We start from the raw sequence: 26,030 nt of genomic DNA on the forward strand, positions 1-26,030 counted from the left end.
AGGAGCGCAGAGGGGTTGGGCGGGGCCGAACTGAGGGGCGACTGCGGGCGGGCCGTGAGCATCCTTCGGTGCCTGCTGTCAGAGGGCTGCGGGCTCGCAGGAGGAGTCTGTGCGCATGGGGCTGCCCCGGCGATGGGTGCTGTCTCCCACGCGGCTGCCCCACGGTCGCCGCGGGACAGCGAGAACCGTCCTGCTGCAACAGGGCAGGTCTTTGTCCCACTTTGTTCATTTGTCCTCCAAAAAAAGAAAAGCGTTGAACAGCCTTAACCAAGGCCTAATGCCAGCAGGTGTCCTAATGGTGCCTGAACCACTGCCTTAGTCGTGCTGGAAAGCTGGTAAATATATCACTGCCGATGGCATTCCTTTGGTGAAACCTGTCCACTAGGGAGCAGGTGGCCGTCCCTGGCCATGCAGGGTGAGAGCTTTCATTCTAATGACGCTGCTTAAGGAGGGCCATCAGCAGAGGTGATGCTCTCACACACGGATCAGCTTTGTTATGCCCAGAGTGGATACACCCAGTGGATCCTCCGGGCCCCGGGAATATGGCCCGACATTATTTCCCATTCGGTAGGATGTTGCTGGGTACCCTCTCTGCCCACCGTTGCTGTGTTGCTGGTTGCAGCAGCTCTCAGAGCACTCTGGCGACTCTCTTTGTGCCTTGTGCAGGCAGTGATGGCCAAAGGATGGGCAGGGTCTCACAGGGGACGCATGTTGCTGTACCTCACTGCTTTAATCACACTAACATTTTCCATATGCTTAGCAAGCTCCACTTTGGGCTTCTCTCCATTCTGCTGAGAACCACTCCAGACCTTTCTGCCCCAAAGCTCCTATATCTTTCCCTGATATCTTTTAATCCCCAGTTTGAATATACCAATGGCTACTTCACAGTTATTGATTCCTGTGCAACTTTTATCTTTGTGCTTTCTCATGCTTTCCCCCCTCCTGCTTGTCTCTCAGTAGCAATTATATCCCCTTCAGCTTCTGTTTTGTTAGTCTAAATAGGACAAACATTTGGAAGTTTCCTCCCATTGGACAAATTCTCCTTTCTGTAACTGTGTGGCCATCCTTCACTGCACCAGTTTGGGTTCCCTTGAAGGACAGGGGAGAGGGTTTTCTCAGTGTCACTGCTGTGACTCAAGATTTAAGATCAATGGGCCTTTTGTTTCAAAATCCAATTCAGAGGGCTTTTAAGAACATATCTGATGTGGACAGTGAGCATCTCCAAGTTTGGAGTCCAAGCCCGTTATCCAGCCACAAAACAACAACTCTGCTGATTCTGAGAGCTTGTACGAACATTTATAATCACAGGCGGGAATCTAAGAGCCATTCAAACAGCAGATAAGATTAGTAATGAAAGTGGCTGAGATGAGATTGTTACTGCGCAAGTCAAAGAAAAGCCAGTCACACATGGAGGATGTTGCCAAGAAACACACATCTGAGTGGCAGAGCCACTCTTCCTATCACTGTCCGAATTCTCCTGTAGTCTTTCCAGCTCTGTTCAGCCCCGTTGAGGTATCCATTGGATTAGGAGGTGATTAAATTTTGATGTGACACCGAACAAAGCTTTTCTTTCATGCTGCAACATCAGGTCTCTTCCTGGGTCCCGTCCTTGCCCAGCACTCCCACCACAGAAGAGGCAGCATGTTCTGGTTTATGCAGAACTCAAGTACTCCCTGAGCCATGCTGAGGCTTGCAGCAAGAGAGCCATCAACAAAGCATCTGCTACAGGCTTTGAGCTAGAGCAGTCAAAAAGCAATTACAGCAGTGTGGGGGTGTCTGAAGTTTTGCAAAGCCTTAGAGGAGCTGAAGTGTGCAACAGAATGGCAAAAGCTTCCTCTGCTGTCCACACAGATCCTTCTCAGCGCATACCTTTGGAGAGCTGCTCAGTGGCTTGTGTGCTGCAAACCTTTCTTGCCCTGTGAACAAGCCCCATCATGTGCAACGAACAAGAAACCAGCACACCACATCTGTAAGTCATTTAGGAAGATGGGAATTATGAGCTGTGCACACAATAGAGTTGCTATTAAGTCTGTCGATCCTAATTAAAAAAGTACTTCTCAATGAAAATTATTTATAAAAAGAAATGGCAGTGACCCTAAATCAAATTATTTGTGAATGGTTTTTAGTCTCCCAGATCAGTTAGAACTCCCATGTTAGTCACTGGACATCATCCAAACTACATGCTGAATGAATAGCATGTCTGCCAAATTTCTTTTTTTTCACCCTCACCCAGTTTGGCACAGGACAGCTGAAGTCATTTTTCTAAATATCTTTCAGAACATCAAGCAACTGTAAAATAACAATGGAAAAGCTTGGCCATGTCTAACTACAGCCCTCCAGTTGTAACTGCTTCTCTCGGGAAAGACGCTGCAGCTCCTTTGATGCTGGTTTGGGTGAGCGCTGTGTGTGTGGGGTCTGAGTGAAGCCCCAGGAGTGGAACGGGGCTGTGTGGGCACCTGCTGCAGGGCAAGGAGCACTGATGACCTAAGGATGTGCCAACTGCTGCTGATCTGAAAGCAGTGCCCGTGAAGATGCCTTGCTCTTCAAAAAATAAATGAAAAAAACAAAACAAAACAGTGAATCAGTGGCTGAACAATGGCAGAACAAGTTCTTGCTTCTTCTGTCTACAAAGATAAAGTGCCAGTTCTTTTAAGCACCACGTGAAGTCCCATCCAAGTGAATTAAGCTTGGGACTGTTTTCACAATGCCTTGTTCCAATTATGCAGCATGCTTTCTCTTCTCTCAGCTGGCCTGTAAGTCTCCCTGTTGCCCTTTTCTCTGCAAGCTGGCTTCCAGCAAATGGCGACTTTCTCTTTCCAGGCGTGGAGGAATCTGTGGCATTGTCACCTGCAGAAATGCAGGAGTCTTGCTGGTCCTCGGCTCCCATGGAATCAGGGGAAGCATGATTCTCCAGCTCCCCAGATAAGCTAGTAAGAGAGACCAAAGTGATGGATGCTCTTCTGTTGAAAACCAATGACAAATTGCCATCAAACTCCAATCTTGCTGGTTTTCACTGACAAAAATTTATACAACCAAGGCTCGCTGCACCTCATCTCCTCAGGCATGAGGGAAGGCACACTGTCACGTATCATTGTTAGGAAATGCTTTGCATCCCCAAAACTTGATTGTGCCCCTGGCCAACAGTAGCAAACCTACCCCCCAAAACTAGGAGTACATTTACCCCACTTTACCTTGGAGCATGTATCACAACATTCAGTTTACTTGTTTTCCTCTAGTTGGAGCAGATTAATACCTGGCGGTTCCAGCAGGTTTGCTTCATTTTTGCAACATGTGGTGCATGCTGGGAAGGTGCCAAGTACCCAGGCAGAGAGCACAGCTGGATCTGCAGGATAGCACAGCTGGCTGTGAGGGGCATCACAGCTGGATCAGTGAGATAGTACAGCTGGCTCTGCAAGATGGCACAGCTGCATCTGTGGGACGGAACAGCTGTCTGTGTAAGTAAGCACAACAGGATCTGTTGGATAATACAGCTGGATCTGCAGGATGGCACAGCTGGCTGTGTAGGTAAGCACAGCTGGATCTGTTGGATAACAGCTGACTGCAGGAGGGCACAGCTGGATCTGTGGGATGGCACAGCTGGCTGTGTAGGTAAGGACAGCTGGATCTGTTGGATAACAGCTGACTGAAGGAGGGCACAGCTGGATCTGTGGGATGTCACAGCTGCCTGTGTAGGTAAGGACAGCTGGATCTGTGGGGCAGCACAGCTGGATTTGCAGGATGCAAAGCTGGCTGAGTGGGGCAGCACAGCTGGATCTGCAGGTTGGCTGCCTCTGGCTCTTGGCACACCTGCTAGTCCTTTTACAGCATGATGTCAGTCACGTGATTTCTGCTCTTTGATTCCCATTCTCTTGCCTTGCTGGTGTAACCAGGGCTGTGTCTGACTGCCCAGGTGGTCCTGTGGTGCTGTTCCTGCAGCCATAGCTCCTGGTCCTTGCTTAGCCATGCAGAAAGCCCCTCTCCAGTCTTGCTTTTCCTTCTGTGTTTTGGAGTGTCCTGGGGTTTGTGGGCTGTGAGTCCATTTTTGGAAAGTGCTGGCAAGCATTGCCTGCAGCTCTTCTGGGTTTCCCACCCCAGGCCTACCTGATGGAAGTGCAGCCCATCTCTGTGCCAGAATTAATCCTGCCATTAACATACAGCCTCCAGAAGGTGCCAGATCACCCATGTGAGATCCTTAGCATGTTCAGGAGCAGTCCAGGCGCTGTAGGCTCCCAAAGAAACACAGAGCAGGAGGAGGTGGTGGCCTCCAGCTGTGCGCAGTGAAATTTTTGCCCTAGAGAATCTAGGTCTGAGTGTACCTCCCAGATCAGGGGTGCTTTCTGGTCCTCTGTAACACCCAGTTCCTGAGGGTGAGACACCAGCCCCTCCTCACTGCAGCTTCTTGCAGGTACATCTTCCCTACTCCTTCAAACTCTTTTTCCTTAAGGGGCACATAAGGCTGTCAGCAACTCCCAAATCACAGAATTGACCTTTTACAGTTCTTTGAAATGTCCTTGGTGCATTGCTGGGTCCAGTGTTCCACAGCATTCGGATAACCTGCTGAGAGCTGCACAAACCCTTCATCTCCATCCAAAGCTTAAATCTGAATGGTACCCAGATGCCAGCCCAAAGCTACCCGTGTTATGGAGGTTCCTTCCCCCTGGTTTCCTGTCTGCAGTGTTTCCTCAGCAGGAACACAGGGCTGAGTGTGGTGCCAAGCCTGGGCCCTACTGGACCCTTTTTCCTTCCCCCATATCCAGAGGCTCCTTGATGAGCTTCAGGGATGATAGTCCCTCCCCAGCGGCCTGGTGATGGGGCTTGGTCACTGCCTGGGCCCGGAGGAAAGTGACCATTTCATGGTTATTTTTCAGGATTATTAATTAATTTGTTATGAAGTCTCTCTTCACAGAGAGGCTGTGAAGAAAATTAACTCCATCCCAGCCAAAACCAGGACAGGTTTCCTGCAGTGTCTGCTTAGGCAGGGCTGCACAGAACATCCTTGCTTGGGCCATAGCCTGGAACGGAATCAACTGTTTAGCAGTTATTTTCCCTGCTGGGATCAGGATCTGGCTCCCAGCATCTGAAGCCTCAGGTGTGCCTGGAAGATGCTGTGATGTGCTCAGCTGGGAGCCATTACAGTGCTGAGCTGCAAGCCCAATTCCTTGTGATGGAGGACAGAGAAGGATGAGTTCTCTGTTACCTTGGGGAAGATGTCATAGCTTTGGGGATGAGGATTAGGATGCTGCCTGAAACAAAAGACATGGGGACGTAAAGGCCCCTGCATCCTCAAAAAATGCAAAGAAGCATCAATGTAGCCCCATAGTGTGTGCTTTCAGCCAGATACTACAGGTCAGCTAAGTGGGTCTAAAAGCAATTAATCCCTCACAGAGAGGAAGAAATCACCACTGTTCCATTTAGTGTAAAACGCATGGATTATTGGAATGTATTGACAGGGCACCAGCACCTAGGTCTTGAGGCAAGCTGCTCACCCAACTGTTGGGCTCTGAGGACAGGGCTGGCTGCTGCTTCCCTGTCCTCTGTGAGACGTAGTTTACGTAGCTATGAAAGGAGTCTTCCTCCGCTACTCACACAACAGAACAGACAAGTGCTTAGATTCCTTACTGGATTTCAGGTAACTGATGCTGCTAAACTCAAATGTCCCTGTTTAAGTTGGAACCTTTTGCTGCATTCAGACAGTTGCCATCCCCTGCACCCTGCATGCACCTGCTGATGCTGCTGATGGTGGTTTTGAACCTACTCGGTCCTTGCGGAGGTGAACAGCAGCCAGATCGGAAATCCAGTGCCCCCCGGCTGCTGCGGGGCTGGAGAGAGCCTGTGTGTTTGGGTGGGGATAGACAGGACGAGCTGGCTGCTCTTGCAAGCCTGCAAGCCTGGTGCTGTCCTTTCCCTCTGCCCCCTTCAGGGGCTGCAGCCTTCTTGGAGGGGTTTCCCCTTTCTTGGGGGAAAGTCTCCCAGTCAGGGAACCTTCTGCCTTCCTCAGGCGGGGTGTCATCCTGTCTCCCAAACTCATGGCCTCTGAGTTCCAGGAGTTAGCATCTCTTGTTTTCCCAGTGTTCCCTTTCCAGAGATGAGACTCAATACCCACTTTCTGCATCATCAGAGAGCGCAGATAATCCTAGCTTGGGGTGTGGATCAGGCTCTGCTCCTAGCAGTGAGCAACAGCCCTTCAGGGTATGTGCTTAAGTCACATGTTTGTTCTTCTTCCACTTGCTTTGTGAGAGGCAGTGAGCAATGCCAGGCCACGGCCATGGAGGTGTTGGCTCCTAGTTAATGCAGCAGAAAACAGAGACACACCAGGGACTAAGAGCTGAAGCAGTCTATTGGCATCTCTCAGCCTCACTGCCCAACATTTTCTGTTTCTTGCGTTAAGCTGCCATGCAGAAAGACTTGCTCCTGGCTCTGGATCTGACACTGGCCCTGGGCTTGATCTTGCTCTCTCTGAGCTAGGTGGTGTGTCCCGTGAGCTTCTCCACAAGTCTGGGCTCTGAGGTGGACATGGACCTGTGGGCAGCCTGCAAGCCTCCAGGTTGAGGAGGGAGTCATGCACAGCATGCTGTTTCACCCAGTGCTGATGGAGTTCTGACAGTGTTTGACAACCACCAGGAGAGGAATTTGGTTGGATCCCCCGAGACGTAAGCACTTGGTTGACTGTAAACAAACCTCATTGAACAGCTGCCCCTCTGCCTGGCAGGCAGCTTGGAGAGCACGGGAGCTTTGGCACAAAAGAATTTATAGCCTGTGACTTCTGAACTATTAATGTAACCAATGAAGGTATCTCATTATTGGCTGTTCACAGCAACTGGGCATGGTGATAAACAAAGCCTTTTTGGAGGATGCTCCGGTGCCTTTCCTGGGCAGAAACCACAGCTTCAGGAGAAGAAGAGCCTGCAGTACTCACTGGCCTTGTTGACAGATGGAAATATAGGCCAGCATTCAGCTCTGCAGTCCTCCTACAAGAGTGGTGGGTGACTGCCACTGCTGGGAGGCAGATGCAGTACCACCATTTACAGGCTATCTCTGGACCTGCAGAAAGAGAAGAGCCAACCTGGCTTCTCATTTGAGGCTTTACCAAGAAGAAAAGGGGCTATAACAAGTGGGGGTTGTCCAAGGGTAGCAAGATCGCTCGTGATTCACAAGGGCTTGATATGTGCAATCCCTGGGGTAACAAAGAAGCTCAGCTCCTGAGCTGAGTGCAGCAGTTCTGTGTGCCAGCGCAGGCACAGAAAAGTCCTCCTTTCCTTGTAAGCAAGTTACTTCCCATGAGATGCATTAAGTTACACTGCATTGTAGGAGGAAAATGACAGTCCCCTCAATTTTTTAACATAGTTCCTTTTATTTATTAATTATGTAATGCTTGCTTTCGTCTCTTTCAGATACGCTTTTGGGATGTCCTCCTGCTGAGTTGCTGTGACCCTGGGAGCTGGCAGGTCTTTCTGAGACCTGGTTAGGGTTTGCAAACCTGGGACATGCACTCACCATGGCACAGCAGAGGGTAAAAGCTTGAGGATGTTGCCCCAGTTTTGGGATTTTCCCAAAGAGATGTAACATTTAGAATATCTCAGGCCATAAGCTACAGAGGCAGCATTCCTTTACTCGTCTCCACAAGATGCTGTGACAAAAAAATGTGTAAAGGTTCTGAGACTCCTAATGCTTTGTTTCACACAGTGCAAGAGAGGCTGCAGTGTCCTCACTGGTTGGTTGTCAACTGGGAAACAGCTTCAATTTTATGAAGCAATTCCCATGTGTCTCAGAGGGGTACAGAGCAAGAGATGGTGGTGTGTGCTGGGGATATTCTGGTGTAACACAGAGGAACACTTCTGGGTCCCAGTTCCATAAGGGTAAAAGCAGCTCTCTGCACTGGCTGCTCACCAAGCACTACAAGTATGTATGGATCAAGCACGGGCTCCAGTGATGTCTGCTGGCTTTTGGATCCTCAAGTCCCACTGAGAGAAGAAAACTAAAGCAAATTCATAGCCTTCCTAAATCCTGCCACCAGGAATCACCTGGGGCCAATGAGAACTGCAATCAAAGCACAGCAACAAGTCCTCTTTCTCCCTCCCCAGGGACCATTAGGGTGATTTCAGCATCTCACAGTGTGTCCACATATAGAGATTTCTTTTTTCATAGAATCACAGTATCATAGAATCATTTGAATTGAAACAGACTCTTAATGGTCATCTAGTCCAAGTCCCCTGCAATGAACAGAGACACCTGCAACTTGATCAGGTGCTCAGAGCCCTTTCCAGCCTGACCTTGGTTGTCCCCAGGGACAGGGCATCCATTGCAGAATCACAGAACTGCAGGGATTGGAAGGGACCTCTAGAGATCATTGAGTCCAACACCCTGCCAAAGCAAGTTCCTTGCAACAGGTCACACAAATAGGTGTCCGGACAGGTCTTGAATATCCGCAGAGAGGAGACTCTACAGCCTCCTTGGGCAACCTGTTCCAGTGCTGAATCACCCTTACCATAAAGAAGTTCTTCTACATTTGTATGGAACTCTCTATGTTTAAGTTTTAGGCCTGAGCTCCTTGTCCAATTGTTACACACCACTGACAAAAGCCTGGCTTAATCCATTTGCCTCCCATCTCCCTTTAGATATTTATGAACATTAATCAGATCCCCCCTCAGTCTTCTTTTCCCCAGGCTGAACAGACCCAGGTTACTCAGCCTTTCCTTGTTATGGAGATACTCCAGGCTGTCATCATCTTTGTGACCCTCTGCTGGACTCCTTCCAGGAGATCCCTGTCTTTTTTGAACTGAGGAACCCAGAACTGGACACAGTAGTCTAAATGTGGCCTCATGAGGGCAGAGTAGGTCAGGAGGATCATCTGCCTTGACCTGCTGGCCACACACTTTTTAATGCATCCCAGGATACCACTGGCCTTCTTGGCCACAAGGGCTCACTACTGGCTCATGGTCAACCTGTTGGCCACCAGAACAACCAGGTCCTTCTCAGCAAAGCTCCTCCCCAGCAGGTCATCCCCCAGCCTGTACTGATGCATGCAATTATTCCTCCCCAGGTGCAAGACTCCACGCTTGCTCTTGTTAAACCTTGTCAGGTTCCTCCCTGCCCAGCTCTCCAGTCTGTCCAGGTCTAGCTAAATGGCAGCACAGCCTTCTGCTGTGTCAGCCACTCCCCCCAGTTTTGCTCCATCAGCAAACTTGCTGAGAGTGGACTCTATCCCTTCATCCGAACCATTGATGAACCTCTCTGGGCACCCTGTGCCAGTGCTTCTCTGCCCTTATTGTAAAAAACTTTTTCATTATATCCAACCTAAATCTTCCCTTTTCAGTTTGAAACTGTTTTCCCTTCTCCTACCACAACAGACCCTGCTAAAGAGTCTGTCCCCTTCTTTCTCATAGCCCTCCTTTTGCATACTGAAAGGCTTCTCTCAGCTCTCCCAGAGCCTTCCCTTCTCCATCTGCACAGCCCCAGCTCTCTCAGCCTGTCCTCACAGGGAGGTGTTCCATCCCTGGGATCATTTTTGGGCCCTCCTCTGGATGTGCTCCAACAGCTCAATGTCTCTCCTGTGCTGAGCACTCCCTGTGAGGATGCAGCAGTCCAGGTGAGGTCTCACAGCACAGAGCAGAGGAGCAGATCCTCTCCCTCGCTGTGCTGGCTGTGCTGCTTTGGATGTACCCAGGGTATGGTTAGCTCTCTGGGCTATGAGGGCACAGTGGTGGCTCATGTCCAGCTGCCATCCAGCAGTACCCCCAGTCCTTTTCAGCAGGGCTGTGCTCCATCCTGTGACCCCCAGCTTGTACTGACAGCGGTTGCCACAGCCCAGGTGCCAGACTGTGTGCACGGCTTTGTTGAACCTCACGAGGTTCTCCTGGGCCCACTGCTCAGTCTGGGTCTCCCTGAATGGCATCCCATCCCTCAGTGTGTCCACTGCCCCTCATAGCTTGGTGTCACCCGCAGACTGCTCAGGGTGCACTCAATCCCACTTGGCATCACTGATGAAGATATTAAAGAGTATCGGTCCCAGCACTGACCCCTGAGGGCCACCACTCGTCCCTGATCTCCACCCGGACATGGAGCCATTGACCACCTCTCTCTAGGTACAATCTCACAACCTGTGCGTCATCCACTGACCAGTCCACCCGTAAAATCCATACCTTTCCAATCTGGAGAGAAAGATGTGGGGGACAGCACCAAAGCCCTTTCTGAAGTCTGGATAGATGACATCAGCAGCTCTTCCCTTGTCTGCTGATGCATGTATGGCACTGTGAAAGGTCATTAGGTTGATCAGGCAGGTCCTGCCCTTAGTGAAGCCATGCTGTTTTTTTTTTTGTTTACAGCTGAGTATATTGCCTTCTGGCATGTTTTAGGAACTCGCTAAAATGGAATCTCAGACCAGCCCTGGTGTGATGAGATAAAGTCCAGCATAAGTATGCAGCAGACACAAACATCCTCACAGTAACTACATTCAATTAACTGCTTTACAGCTGCTCTGCAAATCCTGCACTGCGTGGTCAGGAAGGTGCAGTGCTCTGACCCGACAAGGTTTGAATGGAGCAACTCAGAGGCTTCAGTGTCAGAAATACCTATTCTGCGTTAGAAAGAAAGATGGTTTACGAAAACGGAACGGCTCCGTGACTGCGCCGGCAAAGCCGGCGCGCTGTTGTGGGCCCGGCTTCTGCTGATCGCGGCGAAGAGCTGGCAGGGGAGGCGGCTCCCCGAGCGGTACGCCCCGCGCAGCGCGGCCCTGCGGGGCCCTGACGGAGCGTCCGGGCCTACGGCAGGCGCGGGGCTCGGCGCGGCCGCTGCTGCCATCTGGCGGGGACGGGCAGGCGCAGGAAGGCAGCCGCGGAGGCCTCGGGCCGGGGCCGGGGCCGGGGCCGCGCTCGCGGCGGCGCGGGCCCAGCAATCGGGGCGCGGCCGTCCGCTGTGCCGGCGCCGCGGGCCGTGCACGAAGAGGAGGACCCCGCGCCCGAAGCGTCCCGCGGCCGCCGCTCCCCGCACCGCCAGACCTCGCCCCGCGGGGAGGCGGGCCGCGCTGAGCGCTCGTCCGTGTTAACCCCCTCGGATGGAGGCGCTGCGGTTGCCTCTCCCAGGGATATGCCTCTGCAGGACAGGGCCTTTGTTTCTTATTACATGACCCATTCAAAGAGGAGAGTTTCTTTCTATTGTCCTTGTGTGTGCCCTCCGGCGGGTTTTAGACCATCACTAATTCAGCCCTCAGCCTCCCCTTCTGCAGACTAAATGAAATGACATTCCTTCATCCTTCCTGCTAGCCCCTGTGTCCCTGAGCCAACCCACCTGAATGTGTGATGCCATTTCATTATGGGACAGAGCAAGCACTGATGGCAGCCTGTGGCTCAGGTAAGCTGGGGTGAGGTCTGTAGCCCACCGCTTCTGTAAAGAGCAGAGATCCCCCCTGGAGCCTTTATTTTGCAGAATTGGCCTGGCAGCCTTTCCAGGTGATGAATATTGGATGAGGAACTGGAAATCGTTGTCCCTGGCTTTGCAGGGTTAATCTCAGCACAGACACGTGTGCTGCTGCCTGTGTCCTCAGCGCCAGCCAGGAGGTGCACAGGGAAGAGCTGACGAGGGAGCTGCAGACCGGGAAAGACCCGTGACGATCACACCACGGATACGCTGCAGAGAGTCGTGGAGTGCCTGTGGAGGGGGGGTGCTGTGTGCGCATGTGCGTGCCCATGGATCCCAGGAGCAAGATGCAGCAGATGATCTGCCTTGCTCTATTTGTAACCTCCCATTGCTCTTGAACAGGCTTGGCAAGGAGGAAGGGGAGATGAAAACTGAGCTGAAAATTGAAATGGGACTCAGATGCTTGGAGGGGTTTAGGAGCCTGATTCAACCCATCACTCCCAAGGGAAGCAGGAGCACGTGTGCCTCTTGAGCCCTGTGTTTTGCTGTCAAGCTCAGCACAGATCTGCCTTGGCGCAAAATCATTTGCATTAGCTCACTGGGAAAAGGAGACGTAAGAACACAGTTCAATCACAAAGTACAGGATTACAATCTGATATGAAGAAAAGGAAGATGGAGGAGAAGGAAAAAACTCAGTCGTTATTTTTTAATTTGTATCCTTTGAACTGGCTGCAGGAGTGCTTGGTGAGGACAGTGGTTGTGTCATGCCCCTGCGTTAGGCTCCAGCCTCTCTTGCTCAGTGTCACAGAAAGGAGATATTGTATTCAGGAACTTGTTACCAAATGCTTGTAGCCCTCAGAGGGCTGGTCCCAGGGTGCACATGTGGGTACATGACCAGACACCAGTGTGCAAGAACCATGGACTCCACTGGAACCTACCCTGCAGGGAAGAGGTAGGGACTGGGCAGCTGACAGAGCAGCAGCAGTGCAGCCGAATTTTATAGGGACCAAGGGATGTGGGACCATTTGGAGTCATCCACTAAAAATCCCGGGGTAATCCTTAGTGACAAAGCAGACTAAAAGGGAGTCATGAAAGGGCAAGAGACAATTAAGCCAGGACAAATGTTTGCAGCAGCTGTCTCAGGACAGGGCCTTCATCCCCCACCCCTTTTCTTGACTTGGCATCAGCCAAATGCTGTACAGGCTGCTCCCTCTGTGCAGTCACAGCCTGTGTCCCTGCCTGGCCTGTGGTTTTCTTGTTTTGATTCAGCACTCACTGCCGTATTGTTCAGGATCTTCCTAGAAAAATGCGTGCTGATGGGAAGTCACAATGGGAACACCCAGGTCCCATCTCTAGAGCCTCCTGCTCCTTACATGCAGCATGCGCACAGCCCAGCCCCCTGCTAATCCCATCCCTTCATTGCCCCCAGCCCTCCTTGCAAAAGGCAAGATGAGGATTGAGGCTCCATCACCCCTTTGGTCCTCCTGGCTTTCTTCCAAAACTGCTAATTAAAAAGCCAGTGTCATCAGTGATTTTTCTGATGTGAAAACTTTTCCATAAGGATCTGGTCTGAAATCCTCCAACTCATTTCACATTTATTTTAAATCTGAACCTTACATCATGTAATTTCCTCCAGGGCTTGATTATCTTCTCGGTAAAAACACTGTTGTTCTGGTTTGTGAGACCTATATTTAATCTCGCCGTAAGGCCTCTGTACCTCCCAGTACAGGGCTTAGATGCTTCCACAGCTCCTGGCTTTGCCTTCCTATTTATGTGAATCCATTAAACAAGGTGCTAATTCTGCAATATTGAGGGTGTTCTTCAGCCATGGGGTGCCTGTCAGCATAAACTTCTTGTTGCAGAAATGGTCTCCTGAACCTCAGAAGTCATCCAAAGACACTCTCTTAAGTGGTAGAAGATAACATATAAATAGGGAACTGGAAGCACAGTCAGAAAGGAGCCTTCTCTGTCTCTCTTATAATGGTGGCACCTCAAATTCTTCTCTGTATTTCCCCTACATGTAAAAAGGTATATAGCATTCAGTGTATTTTTACATCAAAATACATGAGACAGGTAAAAGTGGGAGGAGGAATCATTTTCCTGAGCCTGCTCACAGCCTCTGCTCTCAGCTAGAGGCTCTGAGCTGCCCAGGTCACCTCTTTGACATACACATTTTGCACTGTAGAAGGCTCTTGTTTGAATGCAAATGCTTTCACCAGCCTTCCAGTGGAGGCCTCAGTTTCCAAATTGCCAGCATCACCTCATGACCATACTTTAACCATAACTCACTTTTAATGGTGATTTGGTGATTTTTCTTTAAATTGTTCGTCTTCATAATAATTCCTTATGATTCTTTCAGATACAGGCTGAGGTGGCCAGGAGATGCATGTAGGAACACAAAAGTGATATAGACTTTAAGAAGTGTTATTTTCAATTTTTCAGTTCAACTTTGATGATGGATTTTCTAAAAGCTTCTGGAACTAAAGACAGGCAATGGCTCGATCTTCTCTTACCAATTAGGACTCCCAGGCCAAAGGAGCCATGACACAGCTTGGTTTGCCACAGGCCTTGGGAACTCAGAGATGCACAGACATACCCGATGCACTGGCCTAACTGCAACAGTTGTTTAATACAGAGGTGAGTGTAAGGAGGGTCTCCAGAGAAAAGGAAAGTGAGAATAGTCAGGGCAGCCAGAGTGAGATCCAGTCTTGGGGAGTCTCTGGGATGGAGCAGGCTCTTGCACTAATACTTGTGGCTGATGGCCTGGAGGCTGGGGGCTGCAGAAACAGCCAAAAAATGTACCCCAGTGTGGGGAGAAGTGCTGTGGCTGTGGGTTTTCTGTGGCAGGCTCCCCTCTGCCCTGAGGAGTGTGAAACCCTTCAAGGCCCAGCTGCTGCTAAATGCCTCAGGTACAGATGTATGCACCTAACACACAAAGGCATTTGAAAGGCACTGTGAGCCAAGGCCACATGGACAATGGTCAGAATGACTGGTGTGTAAAATTTGGGTACTAAGGCATGGACCAAATCATCCAATTGGGAAGTCTAGGATTAAAAAGAATGGCTGAACTTCATATTTTATTTCCATTCATCATTTCTGCTTGTGTGGGTGGACAAGGAGTGAATGAGTTTCCTGGGGAGGGCAGCAGATAAAAGAGGTACACATTTCCTTGAAAGATGTGTGTCTTTTTTCTTCTTTGCTCTTAGGTTAATATGCCATAAAGGGGCTGGAGGTAACTCTGATAGCTTTTCTATCACGTGCAAGAAACTGGCTAGCTCTTCACTTTTGTAGGGTGTTTCTCCCTTTGATTGCTAGCTATGTGCTGAGAGAGAAGTCTTTCCAGCATGGATTTCATCACTGCCCCAGGATGAATAGGCCAAATTCTTGCAAAGGAGAGCGTGAGGTGGGAAAAAAATGGACAGCAATGGACTTGGTGTTTGGGCATGTTTCCAAGCCTTTGTAAAACACCAGACTGTCACAGGGAAGAAATGCCCCACAGGGAAGGAAAACTGTCCCCTTAAGGGGCTGGGGTGTGGGTGAGTGCCTCCAGAGCCTGCTGCCTTCACACCGTCAGAGCTATAGGGTCCATACAGGGGACTTAGACAGACCTCATGCTGGGGGGAGGCTGGGCAGGTGGGGGGACATGCTTGCAATGCACGCGTGCTTCTGAGGCTTGCCTGAAGCAGGGAAGAGCTGAACACAGTCCTGTGCTGGCCAACACCTGCTCACACGGGTGGAGTGGAAGAGCCTTCTAGGCTCTGTTCCTCATTCCACCAAAAGCCCCCTGTCTTCAACGGGATTTACCCACACTGGATCTGCTGGAACAATTAATAATTAATTTCAATTAGTGTGTAAGATGCTGTGTTCTGAGGTGTCTGTCAATGAGCTGGGATCTTTGTGCCAGAAGTTCCTTTTGCAGAGGGAGACAGAGCCCAGGGCAGTGCTTTGCTCTACAGATATCCCTGGGAAATAGCAGGGTTTGAGATGCGCCAGGAGGGGTGGAACCTGGGCTGAGCTTGGATGCTCCCTCTGTCTTTTAGGGTAGCAAACACAATGGGGGCTTTGCAGCAGCAAGGTAGGGGACAGATGGGCTTTGATGAAATTAAGGCAGCTGGGGGATGAAACAGTTGTGTTCTGAAATAGTGGCTCTTCATGGGGGATCCCAGTTTGTGCCTGAATGCAGAACGAACTGATTTTTCTGTCTGACAAAGGGAAAATATGAAAGATGAAGGAAAAAAAAGACTCAGAAGAGAAGGGGTTTGGATGAGTCAGAGACACAGACTTTCAAGAGCAGTTGCACTGAGGTGAAGCAGAAAGGTATCTGGGCGCTGGCTGATGACATAAACAAAACCTCTTTACTGAAAGGGGCAGCAGATTTTGCAGTAGAGAGAGGCAGCTGGGAAGTATTTTTATGTATGCCACAATTTTGACCATAGGCAGAGTGAAAATCTGAAAAAAATGTGCCAGCCTTAAGACTAAGCAGAAATGATGACAGCTAACAACTGTGGTGATGAAGCTGGAGAAATCTGCCTCTGAGACAAAATGAGGAGCAGAAGAGGCTACCGAGATGTGATGCTGGTGATGCAGACAGAGAAAAACAGGGATGGGAATATTATTTAGGCTTCATCCTATTAAAACCACAGTTGAGATTGGGTTGGTGCCTACACCCAGGGTCTTTCTTTATTCATTTCATAAGTCAAAATGCCTGAGGATCTATATGAGAGGAGATCTATAGGAGATCTATTTTCCAGAAGAAGCGAGGAAAGAATTTAATCCTAAATTTCTCAAATGATAACAGAATGGCAAGCATCTCTGGAGACAGAGGCTGGTTGTCTGCTGAAAGGATGCATGTGCAGTGCCTTTTTATAAAGTCATATGTCCCAGGTTCCAAAATGCCCTGGATGCAGAAAAAACTCACTTTTAAAAACTGCCCCATAGGCCTCACAGGCCTCTTGTGCTGAATTTCCTTCAGCTGTAGAACCACTGTGGTCCCATTGGGATTTCAGCCAGTGAAAAGAGAAGGGGCTCAAATGCCTGGGCATCTCTTCCATGAGGCACAGGGCAGAGTGGGGCCTGGATCAAACAATTGCATCTGATAATTCCCTCTCCCACAGGCAGGGGCCGTGCTGCTGTCTGGACAAAGCATTATGGTATGGGGCATTTCCACAGAGATGTGCATCAAAAGCAGAGAGAAGCCAGGTGACCTCCTGAAGCATCCTGTCCTCCATGCCATGAGAAACACTTCTGCCCTTCTCTCCCTCTGCCTGTGTTCTTCTCCAGTTATGCAGTCACCCACTGGCCATGTCCAAGGGTGGTACCTCCCCAGCCCCTCAGCTTTCTGCTATCCATCTGTGTCCAAAATGCTCACAAGGGATGCTTCCTGAGCCCTGCTGTGCCCTGTGCCTGAGTGCAGCATCTCCACTCCCTTTCCATTTTTTTCCCTAATGATTCTGGCTGCATCATGTTATATGGAGAGCAAACCCTGATCCTGCCATCTGCTCTCCCACTCTTCCTGCTGGCTCCAAGACCTGCCTCACCATTCTGGGGGTTTCCCTGAGGGGGTAAAGCTGCTGGGGTGGGGGCTGTCCCTTTCCCTTGGTCACCACTGCGGTGGAGGCATGGCTGTGTGTCCTTGCACAGGGCTGAATGCCGCCTCTGAGCCACCTCCAGCACGGTGGCACCATGGCGGCTCTTGCTCAGTGCAGAATCCAGTGTGACTACAAATATGAAATCCTTTGCAGCTAATTCATTATCTCAGGTCTCTTCCATATTACAGGAGGTGGGCAGCAAGGCTTTGGGAGTGCAGATACTTTAGGATCAGCTTTGAAAATAAACCCAAATAAACCACTTCTTGGAGATTAAACTGACTCCTCCTGGAAACCACTGCAGGGGAAGAGCACTTGTTTATTAAAAAGAGACAGCAGGGATCAGGGCATGAAAGGAGGCTTTGTTTCCTCGGCTATTACCTTACTTCGCTTGACGATATTTTAATGCTTTTTTCTTCAGGTGTGCAGGGAACCTCAGGCACAAATCTCCCACCTTCAAAAGCACCAGGCACAGAAGGCTCTGTGCATCAGGGAAGCCCATGCCACCTGCAGCAGCCCCCAGATGAGTGCATCTTTGGCGACACCGGGCCGGGGGGGCTGCGAATGTCCAGGGGCTCAGAAGGGGTGTCTGATCAGGCTGCGTCCCCGGGGAGCCTTGCAGGAGCACGGGAAGGCCATAGCGGAGGGATCCCCTCTGCTGCGGAGAGCATCCCCGGGGGACTCTCCGGCATCTCTCCCCTCGAGGGCAGGGAATCGAGGTGGGGTCCCGCTGTACGGCGACCCCGGGATGCGTTGCTCACCGGCGAGCGGAGAGCAACCGTGAGAGCATCCCAGAGGGGGCTACAGACTGCGGGAGCAGCCGGGGCGGGGGAACTGCAGGGGCATCCCGGGGAGGGGCAGGGGGAAGCCGTAAGAACATCCAGAGGGAGAAGGGGGCGACGGCCGGCAGCGGGAGCACGCCGTGGGGGTGGGTTTCGGCTGCGGGAGCGCTGGGGAGGGGTGGCAGGGGCCTCCCGCGCTGAGGATCGCCGCACGCGGGGCGGAGGGGGGATTCAGCCGCCGGAGCATCCCGGTGGAAGCCGCATCCCGAGAGGCGGGGGGGGGCTCCGGGAGCATTCCGGGAGGGGGGAGGTTACCTCTGCAGCATCCCGCGAGGGCTCCCCACCTCCCTCGCTCGCAGCGGGGCCGGCCGCCTCCCCCACGTCCTTCCCGGCCGGCGGCGGCGGGCGTACGGCGGGGTCGCGGCGGCGCGGCTGCGGCTCCGCTCCGCTCCGCGCCTGGGGGCGCCGCGCCGGGAGGAGGGTCCGCGCCGCGCCGCGCCGCGCCGCGCCGCTCCGCCCCGCCGCGCCCGCCCGCCCGCCGCGCCGCAGCCCCGCAGCCCGGCCGCCGCCGCCGCAGGGCCGGCGGGAGCGAGCGGCAGCCGGCGGCATGAGGCGCGACCCGGCGCCCGGCTTCTCCATGCTGCTCTTCGGCGTCTCGCTCGCCTGCTACTCGCCCAGCCTCAAGTCGGTGCAGGACCAGGCGTACACGGCGGCCGTGGTGCTGGAGGGCAAGGTGCAGTCCGTGGCCCCCCCCGCAGGCGGCGGCAATGACAGCCGCGGCGCCTCCGGCCCCGCCGGAGGGGTCCTGGTGAAGGTGCTCGACCTGTGGCCCCTCAACAGCGGCGGGCTGCAGCGGGAACAGCTCATCAGCGTGGGCTCCAAGGCGCCCTGCTTCAAAGTGAAGCGCAACCACCGCTACATCTTCTTCCTGGAGCCCACAGAGGAGCCGCTCGTCTTCCGCACCGCCTTCGCCCCTCTCGACACCAGCGGCAAGAACCTCAAGCGGGACGTGGCGCGGATCCTCTGCGCGGACTGCGGTACGGGGGCGGCGGGGCGGCGGGGCCCGGGGCCGGGCGGTGGGACGGGCCCCGCCCGACCGGGAGCTGCGCTGCCATCTCTGGGCCCGGCCCCGGGCGCTGTGCGGGATGTGGCGGCGCACCGCTTCGCGCTGCCCGGTGCGGTTCGCTCCGTGTTTACCGATGCGTGTACCCGAGCCGGGCCTGCGGCGGTGCTGCCTTCGCAGGTGTGCCGGGAAGTTTGGCCTCCTTCAAAAGGAGGGTCTCGTTTTCCGAAGTCGGTTTTCTTTTGTTCATTTAGTGCGTTTCGATTTGCGCCTTTAACGCACCTGCTCTGTGCTTTGTGTGTGCCGTACAGCGCTCCTTCATCACCTTTGTGAGTGCCGTTATGAAATGATTTCGACAGAGGAGCGCCTGCGAGCATTCCTCCTTTTGTGCCTGGCTTTCCCTGCTGTCCTCCGGTGGTGTGATGGGTTGGGGGGGGACCGGCCGCAGACAATGACTGCATTTTCCCAGGATTGGGATCTGAGCTTACAAAAATGCGAGGCTGGCCCTTCGTTCGTTTCTGGTGCTCAGATCCTGTGTCACAAACCCAGGCAGGGCTGGGTTACCTGCAGCTCCTGGAGGGACGCCGTGCTGCAGGCAGCAAACCCCAGTCTCTCGTGTTTGGTGGCCTGTGAGGCTGAAAGGGCCTGTCCCCAGGTTCTGTGCTCAATGACAGAACGCTGTGCTTGCTCATCAGGTTAATTGGCCTTTTGCCTCCTTAGAGGCAAGGTGCCACACCAGTTATGCTTAGCTCCGTAATGAACATAAGCGTGCGGTGTTGTTGTTGTGTTCTCACATTGGTGCTCCTGGGGCAGTACTTGGCTATCGCTGGCTGCAGACCCTGTGTTCTGAAGGCTGGACCTGTCTCTTTCTTTAGTCATCTCAAAGAAGGTGCAACCTGGCCTGCCATAGTATGTTGTTGAGAAAAATGAGCTAGCACTGCATATCAGAAAACGAATTCAGGAGGCACTGATTTCATCTGTATGTGGGCCATTGTGGACATTGAAGATTTGGTGAAATAAGGAGTTAAAAGTGAGAGAAGGAGAGAAATTTATTGAGTTTGATTTCACCACGAGGTGAAAGCACAGCAGAAGGTCTATGGCTTTTTTTCCTTTTCTTTTTTTAAGCAGGAAGGATTGCAAACTTGCGTATCTCTGAGCAGTGGGGTATGACTTTAAGAGGAACGGAGGTTGCTCCGTTGCTTTCTGGATCAGGCCCAAAGCGCTAACGTGTGGGCTGATGTAACAACAAGTGAGGGGATGTCGTTCTGCCCGTGACACCCTCCTGGAGCTGATGCTTTGTTTTTGTGCTTCTGATGGGCTGAGGGACGCTGCAGGTTGTCAGCAGTGCTGCCTCAGTGGAGCTGTACGGCAGATGCAAAAGGAAAAAGAATTAAAAAAAGCTGGTGGTTGGGAACTGTCACAGCTGTGGTTTGTTAAGTGATGAGGATTAGATGGGAGCTTCAGCGCACTGAACTTGTGGTTCCTGCAGCATGAAGGTTCAGTTGGGGCACCGGGAGGCAGGTTCTGAAGGTGACGTTCCTGGCAGGATCTTCTGATTTGTGGCATCTGAGTTGCTGGAAGGTGCACGGACTGGGAAACCAGGCCACGGTCTGCTTTCTTGCACTGTGGGTTCTGGCAGGGCAGGGATCCAAAGAGGCACAGGGCTATTTCCCATCCTCGCTGCAGGTGGGGGTGGTGGACAGCTCCAGAGCTGGCAGAAGGAGTGGTGTCCCGGCACAGGGACCTCCGAGGGACATCGGGCTGTGGGAGCACCATGGAGCAGGGGGTGTGCTGGGCGATGTGGCTCTGACCATGAACCCAACTCCTAAAGATGGAGGCCTTGCAGGGCTGTCATCTTCCCTCCCTGCCTCTGTGCCTGGCTCTGTTTTCAGTGATTCATTCCCTTCTCATGGGCTGGGATGCTGTGTGTCCTCTGCTCTCCTGCCTGCTGAGGCCCTGTGTGCGCTGCAGGGTCAGGCCCAGAATCAGGGCATCTGTGGCTCTCTCCCAGGGTCAGGCTGTTGTCTGCACAGATTGCTGCGGGGACAGGTGAAGTCCTGCAGGATAGCAAGGGAGTCTGAAGGAGAGGGGAGCACTGCATGGGTTGCAGGAGGTAGAGAGGGAACGTCTGTGCCAAGTTCTGGGAGGCACTTGGGGGGGTCTCACCTGGACAGTGTCATACTGCCCACACTGTGCTGAGATCTGGGAAGGGGAACTCTCCCTGCTGGGCCCACTACTGGGCAATCCAGAGGCTGGAGCTTCCCTGCCTGCAAAATCCAGAGGTCTGCAGCCTCTGATGGAGGAGTGTTTTTGCTCCCTGGCACGCGGGGAGCAGCTTGGGTCTCACCACCCACATGGGCATCTTAAAACCTCTCCTGCACTGGCAGTGTTATTGTGTTTTTCATGTCGTTATATAATGATTCCTGTTATTGCTTCTCCTCTTGTCTCTTTTCTTCACATCTTTTAGCTCCTTAATTTTGGATGGTCTCTTATTTCCTCTGTGCCTACTTGCACAGATCAAGGAGGAAGATGCAGCTGCAAGGCATAGTGCTTCCTCCAGCGTGTGGCCATGCAGCATGACATCCCTGCTGGGACCACACTGATTTCTGTGTGCAAGGGGGGTTGTGGTCCTCACACTCCTGGTCCTCAAGGGTCTCTTGTGCCACCATTTGCCTTCCCCTGCACATGAACTTCTGCTTCCTGTGCAAAGGAAACATCCTGTATACAGGAGGGGCCCTTGTTAGTGGGGATGTAACATCTTTGGCCCCTCATTTCTGGTATCACCGGGGAGCAGATGTCTCCCTGCAGCAAGCTGCAAAGTAGATTTAGTACTTGCACCTCTCCTGGAGCACCTCAGTGAAATGCTGCAGAGTTCCAGGAGGAGCGCACGATGTGCTGTAGGATTAGGTGGCTTAGGCTGATCCCTGGGAGGATTTGCAGGTACAGGACCTGTTGTTGCAGCAGCAGGTACTGTGTGCAAGATGAGGCCCTGAGCACTGGGTTCTGAGGCCAGGATGGTGCTGGGGCTGTGGCACTGCACTCGGGGACCGTGTGCTGCTGGCAGGGAATATGCTAACTCTTGGAGCTGGGCTGTGAGGAGAGGAGGGAGGACCGATTTTAAGTGCTCGCGGGAAAATACAGCCCTCTGGATTTTGGTGTAGGTGTTGCTGCCTGAAATAGCACCGGCAAATTTTCGTCAAGCAGCTCATGCAAAAACACCCCTCTCTGCTCTCCTGCAATTCATCCCACTTGCTGCAGCCAGGCAGGTGCATGGGAGGGGCACAGGCTGCAGTGGGACTCTGCCTTTATCTCAGGGCAGCTGTGGAGCGGGGAGCAAGAAAGTTGAATTTTCTCACATGCTGGCCTGCTAATTGGAGCTGTCTGAAACTGCTTCACCTTCAGAAAATCACACTTTCTAAGGCTCACAGAGGAGCAAAAACTTGTTACGTTCTTGCCTTGAACTGCTGCAGATGGGAACCAATCATTGAGCTGCGGAAGGCTTTCCCCCCTTGCACTCTTCTGCTTGCTCTCTGCTCCTCGTTCACTGGCACAAGGGATTTTGTACTTGCATGGACCCAGGATGGCAGGTCCTCAGGACAGTGCAGCTCCTCATGTCCCCTCTGAGGCTAAAGCATTGCTATGGGCTCAGCCATGCCCAAAAGAACCGAGCGTGTGCCTCCCAGGCACGTGCTACACATGCAGCAAAGCCTGGCTGGATGTCTCAGTGCCTTTCAGAACCACTTGACTAAATAAAGCATTTCCCCAAGGATCTCTGTGAGTAACAGGAGACTAATAGGGCTCTTGCATGATCTTAGTTGTGCTGGTTTCTGTATTAAGGACCTCTCCACGCACAGCCCTAAGCAGCTGCTGCTGCTCAGTGCCTTTGAGCTCTCCCAGCAGATATCCCTTAGATATGGGCCCTGAAGCATAACGGCCTTCCTAAATCACAGGCAACACCTTGTCTTGGGTTCGGATCTGGTTCAGAAACTGGTGCATGCTTGGGAGCACAGAGGCAATAAACTCCATTGCTGGGCAGAGGGAGCCATGTTCTGAGCTCCTAGCTGGATCTGGGCTGGGTAAAACAAAATGCACCATGGTCACCAGGGCCTGGGTTCTGGCATGGAAGCACTCTCCCTGCAAAGCTGTTGGATCTCTCTTTCATGCCCAAAAGTGCTGCTCATAGAAGTCAGCTCAATTGGAAGGTGTTCTGTGTGCTGTGCCCTGCTCTGACCCAGAGGACCCCAGCCCTCAGCTGCAGCTCAGGGATCATGTGCAGCTCCAAAGGAAGCACATCTCCCTGGCAACTTTGGCAGCCAGGCATCTGTTTGCCTACCGACTGTGTGTGCAGCACTCAGCGGGTGCCAGTGCCTCTCTGTGCTTTCTTCTCAGACCTGGGAGGACGTGGGGGGGGGTCTGCCCATTGCCAGAGACTTGGGGGACAGCGTATTGAGCTGGCAAGGGTGGGTTAAAGATCAAATCCTTGTGCTGCTTTTCTGCTGCCGAGTGACTGTGCTTCCTCTGCCAGGCTGCTGTGGCCACCAGTGCTGGGCTGAGTGCTGTAGAGCTCAGTCAGAAGGGTCGGTGAAACTTCTGTCACTTCATTCTTGTGGTCCAGCTCTGTCCTGGGGCAAGGGGTTGACAGCCTGGGGGGAAAAAGTCGAGATTCACCTGAACTTGAGGTACTGGCTGAATGAAAATGTGTGCATCTCCAGACAGGGAAACCCAGAATGTAGTTGGGCAGGGCCAGATCACATCTGTTCTCAGAAGACTAGAACAGTTTTGTATGAACGTTGCAGCAGATAGTGCTGAAGCTATTTAGGGGAGGGGGAGAGTTCGTGTTAGGGAAAGGAAAAGGGAACAAGAAGATAAGAGACTCAGGGGGCTGGTGGGAGGTGGGAGATGCTGCATTGGAGACCCAGGGCAAATGAACAGGAGTCTCTTGCCTCTGTGTGTGTTGGGTTCAGCTGAGGTGACAGCTATGTCTTGGCATTGCTGGCTGATTCTCTTTTTTCTTGTCTTTCCTGCCCTGGGGTCCTACCTGTGGGTGATTATTACTTTGAGGTATCTGCAATCCCAACCATGACCAATGCGCGACCTCCTGAAACACTGCCCAGCATAAATCAAGGGTCGTTTGCTGTTGTCAATGCATTTTGACAGTAGGTTGAATACAGGTTCATCAGTAATGACCCTGGGATGAGTGACATCCTTGTGGGCAGGAATAGGAACTGGAGAGCTGCTTAGGTCTGTTCCCACTCTCTTGTCTGGTGCTGCAGTCCAGGGCCAAGATACTTCTGCTCACAGCATCTCTCCCTGGACAGGGCAGTCCATTTCTCACTGGATACCACCTGGCCCAAGCCCTGCTGGCTAAGGGCTGTGAGAAAGCCTTCCCAATGGGGTGGAAATAAACTGGTGCAATATGCTGATAGGAGCAGAGACACAGGGCTGACAGCAAGCATATCTTGAAGATGCCATCTTTCTAGGACAGGTCTGGATGGGCAGCGCTGTGCCTGAAGGCTTGTGGAAATGCTGAGGAGAATGGCAGGGCTTTGCATAGTCTGTGGAAGGGCATGCTGCACTTACTAGGAGATCTGGTCTGGAAGTGCCCATCTGGGATTCGAAGGCAGGTATTTGCATTCATTGTAATCGATCATTGCTCATCCACTTTTTGTGATGGCTCAGTAATGGTAAAATGTTGTTCAGGATTCTCTTGGTGGTCTCATGGCAGGCAGAAGGCTCGGCAGGATGGGGAGAATGGGGTGAGCTGTGCTTTCTGGACTGCCCCAGTGCTAGAAATGATGCACCAACCCTGTTGGATCTGGACTGGGACAGCAAGAAGGACCCAAAGGGGTTTCCCTGCTATGTCCTACCCTGTGGCTTGACGTGCTTCCATGCATAAGGTAGAAGGAGGCAGCGCCCATTTCAGCATCTGCACGCCCAACCTTGCTCCTCTAGCAGTGCCCCAGACAAATGGGCAGACATGAGATGTGTGTTCTGCCTTCCCAGTGCTGCCTTGATCTGATGCATTCCCAGAAAGACGCCTTGATGTCAGATAATGGAGATGTATCTGGAGCAGAGGTCTGCTGTTAGGAGGGATTTTCCTGCCATTATCTGAGCACGCTTTCTTCCCAGGTTGATGATTAAGAGGAAGATGGTTATTTTCCCTGGTGTGGTGGACAGGAGAGGCTGGGTCTGCAGACTGACTCTCCTTGCTGTCCTTTTTTGGACGTTCAGGGACAATTTCAGCTGCAGGCTGTGGGAAATGCAGTCGGAGCCCCAGAGCTGACCGTGTCCTGGAGCCCAGGTGGGACTGTAGCCAGAAGGAGACCAATGTAGAGTGGGGGAGTGGTCTGGTGGGTTTGGGAGGATGAAATATGGGTAAAACACTGGGGAAGGCTCTGAGATTTTTGGGCACTGGGTAGAAAATAGAAATTAATTCTTCTCTGCCTACAAGTAGGATGATGGGAAGCAACAGACATAGGGTCAACCGCAGAGGGTCCTTTCTTCACACAGTGCCTTGCTGCAGGGCACTGCTGGAACCAAAAGCTTGCACAGGCTCACAGCGAACAGGTGAGTGTGTGGGAGGGCTGGGATGGGACACGGTGGGAAAAGGTATTCTCATGATATGAGAATGGAGCAGTGCTGTGGCTGCAGCCCCATGATGGATGTGCTCTGCAGGAGGCAGTGATGCATTTCTCCTTCTGATGATCAGTAATTTCTTTGTAGAGACTGGACTCCACTGCCTGGGCCGTGCCCCAGAGCAGGAGCTCCATAGAGCATCACCCCATTTCTAGCTGGTGGTCAGTCTGCCCAGAGGCTGCAGCACAGAAAGCCAGATGCTGTTGTATGGGTTTGCTCCTGGGCCTGGATGGCTCTGCTGATGCACATGGCAGAGTTGAGTTTGGATCTTTGTTCTCTAGATGCAGCAGAGGGGCTGTTCATGGAGATCTGGGTTCACTTCTCATCTGTGCCACTGGCTGTAGGAGAGCTGCTTAGTATCTCCACGCTGTGATTCTCTGCCTGGCAGGCAGGCAGGATGGTGCTTTGCACGCTTTGCTAGAGAGCAGACAGAACCTGGCCACATACTGGATGATGTACCATTGGATCAGTGCCAGTCATCAGCAGAAGATACCCTCATCCCAGCACCTGACACTGATGACTGTTGAGGCAGTCTGTCCATCTGCCTGGGCTGGGGGCCTTGGGTGGCCACCTATCTCTGGGCATCTCAGACAGAAAGCAGCAGTCCCCAAA

General features: G+C 52.4%; 1 protein-coding gene across 4 annotated transcripts in view; it reads left to right on the forward strand.

Annotated features, from left to right (window-relative positions):
* Positions 1-18,279: 18,279 nt before the first annotated feature.
* The window catches only part of NRG2 (neuregulin 2), a 153,893-nt gene continuing 146,142 nt past the window's right edge, over positions 18,280-26,030 (forward strand). For all 4 annotated transcript variants that reach the window (XM_015293545.4, XM_015293544.4, XM_015293546.4 and 1 more), the window contains exon 1: positions 18,280-18,756. In XM_015293545.4, coding sequence (XP_015149031.1) covers positions 18,327-18,756 — 430 coding nt within the window. In that variant the 5' untranslated portion in view covers positions 18,280-18,326. The remainder of the gene's footprint in view (positions 18,757-26,030) is intronic.

The sequence above is a fragment of the Gallus gallus genome, chromosome 13 (genome assembly GCF_016699485.2).
Source record: "Gallus gallus isolate bGalGal1 chromosome 13, bGalGal1.mat.broiler.GRCg7b, whole genome shotgun sequence".
Classification (NCBI taxonomy): Eukaryota; Metazoa; Chordata; class Aves; order Galliformes; family Phasianidae; genus Gallus; species Gallus gallus.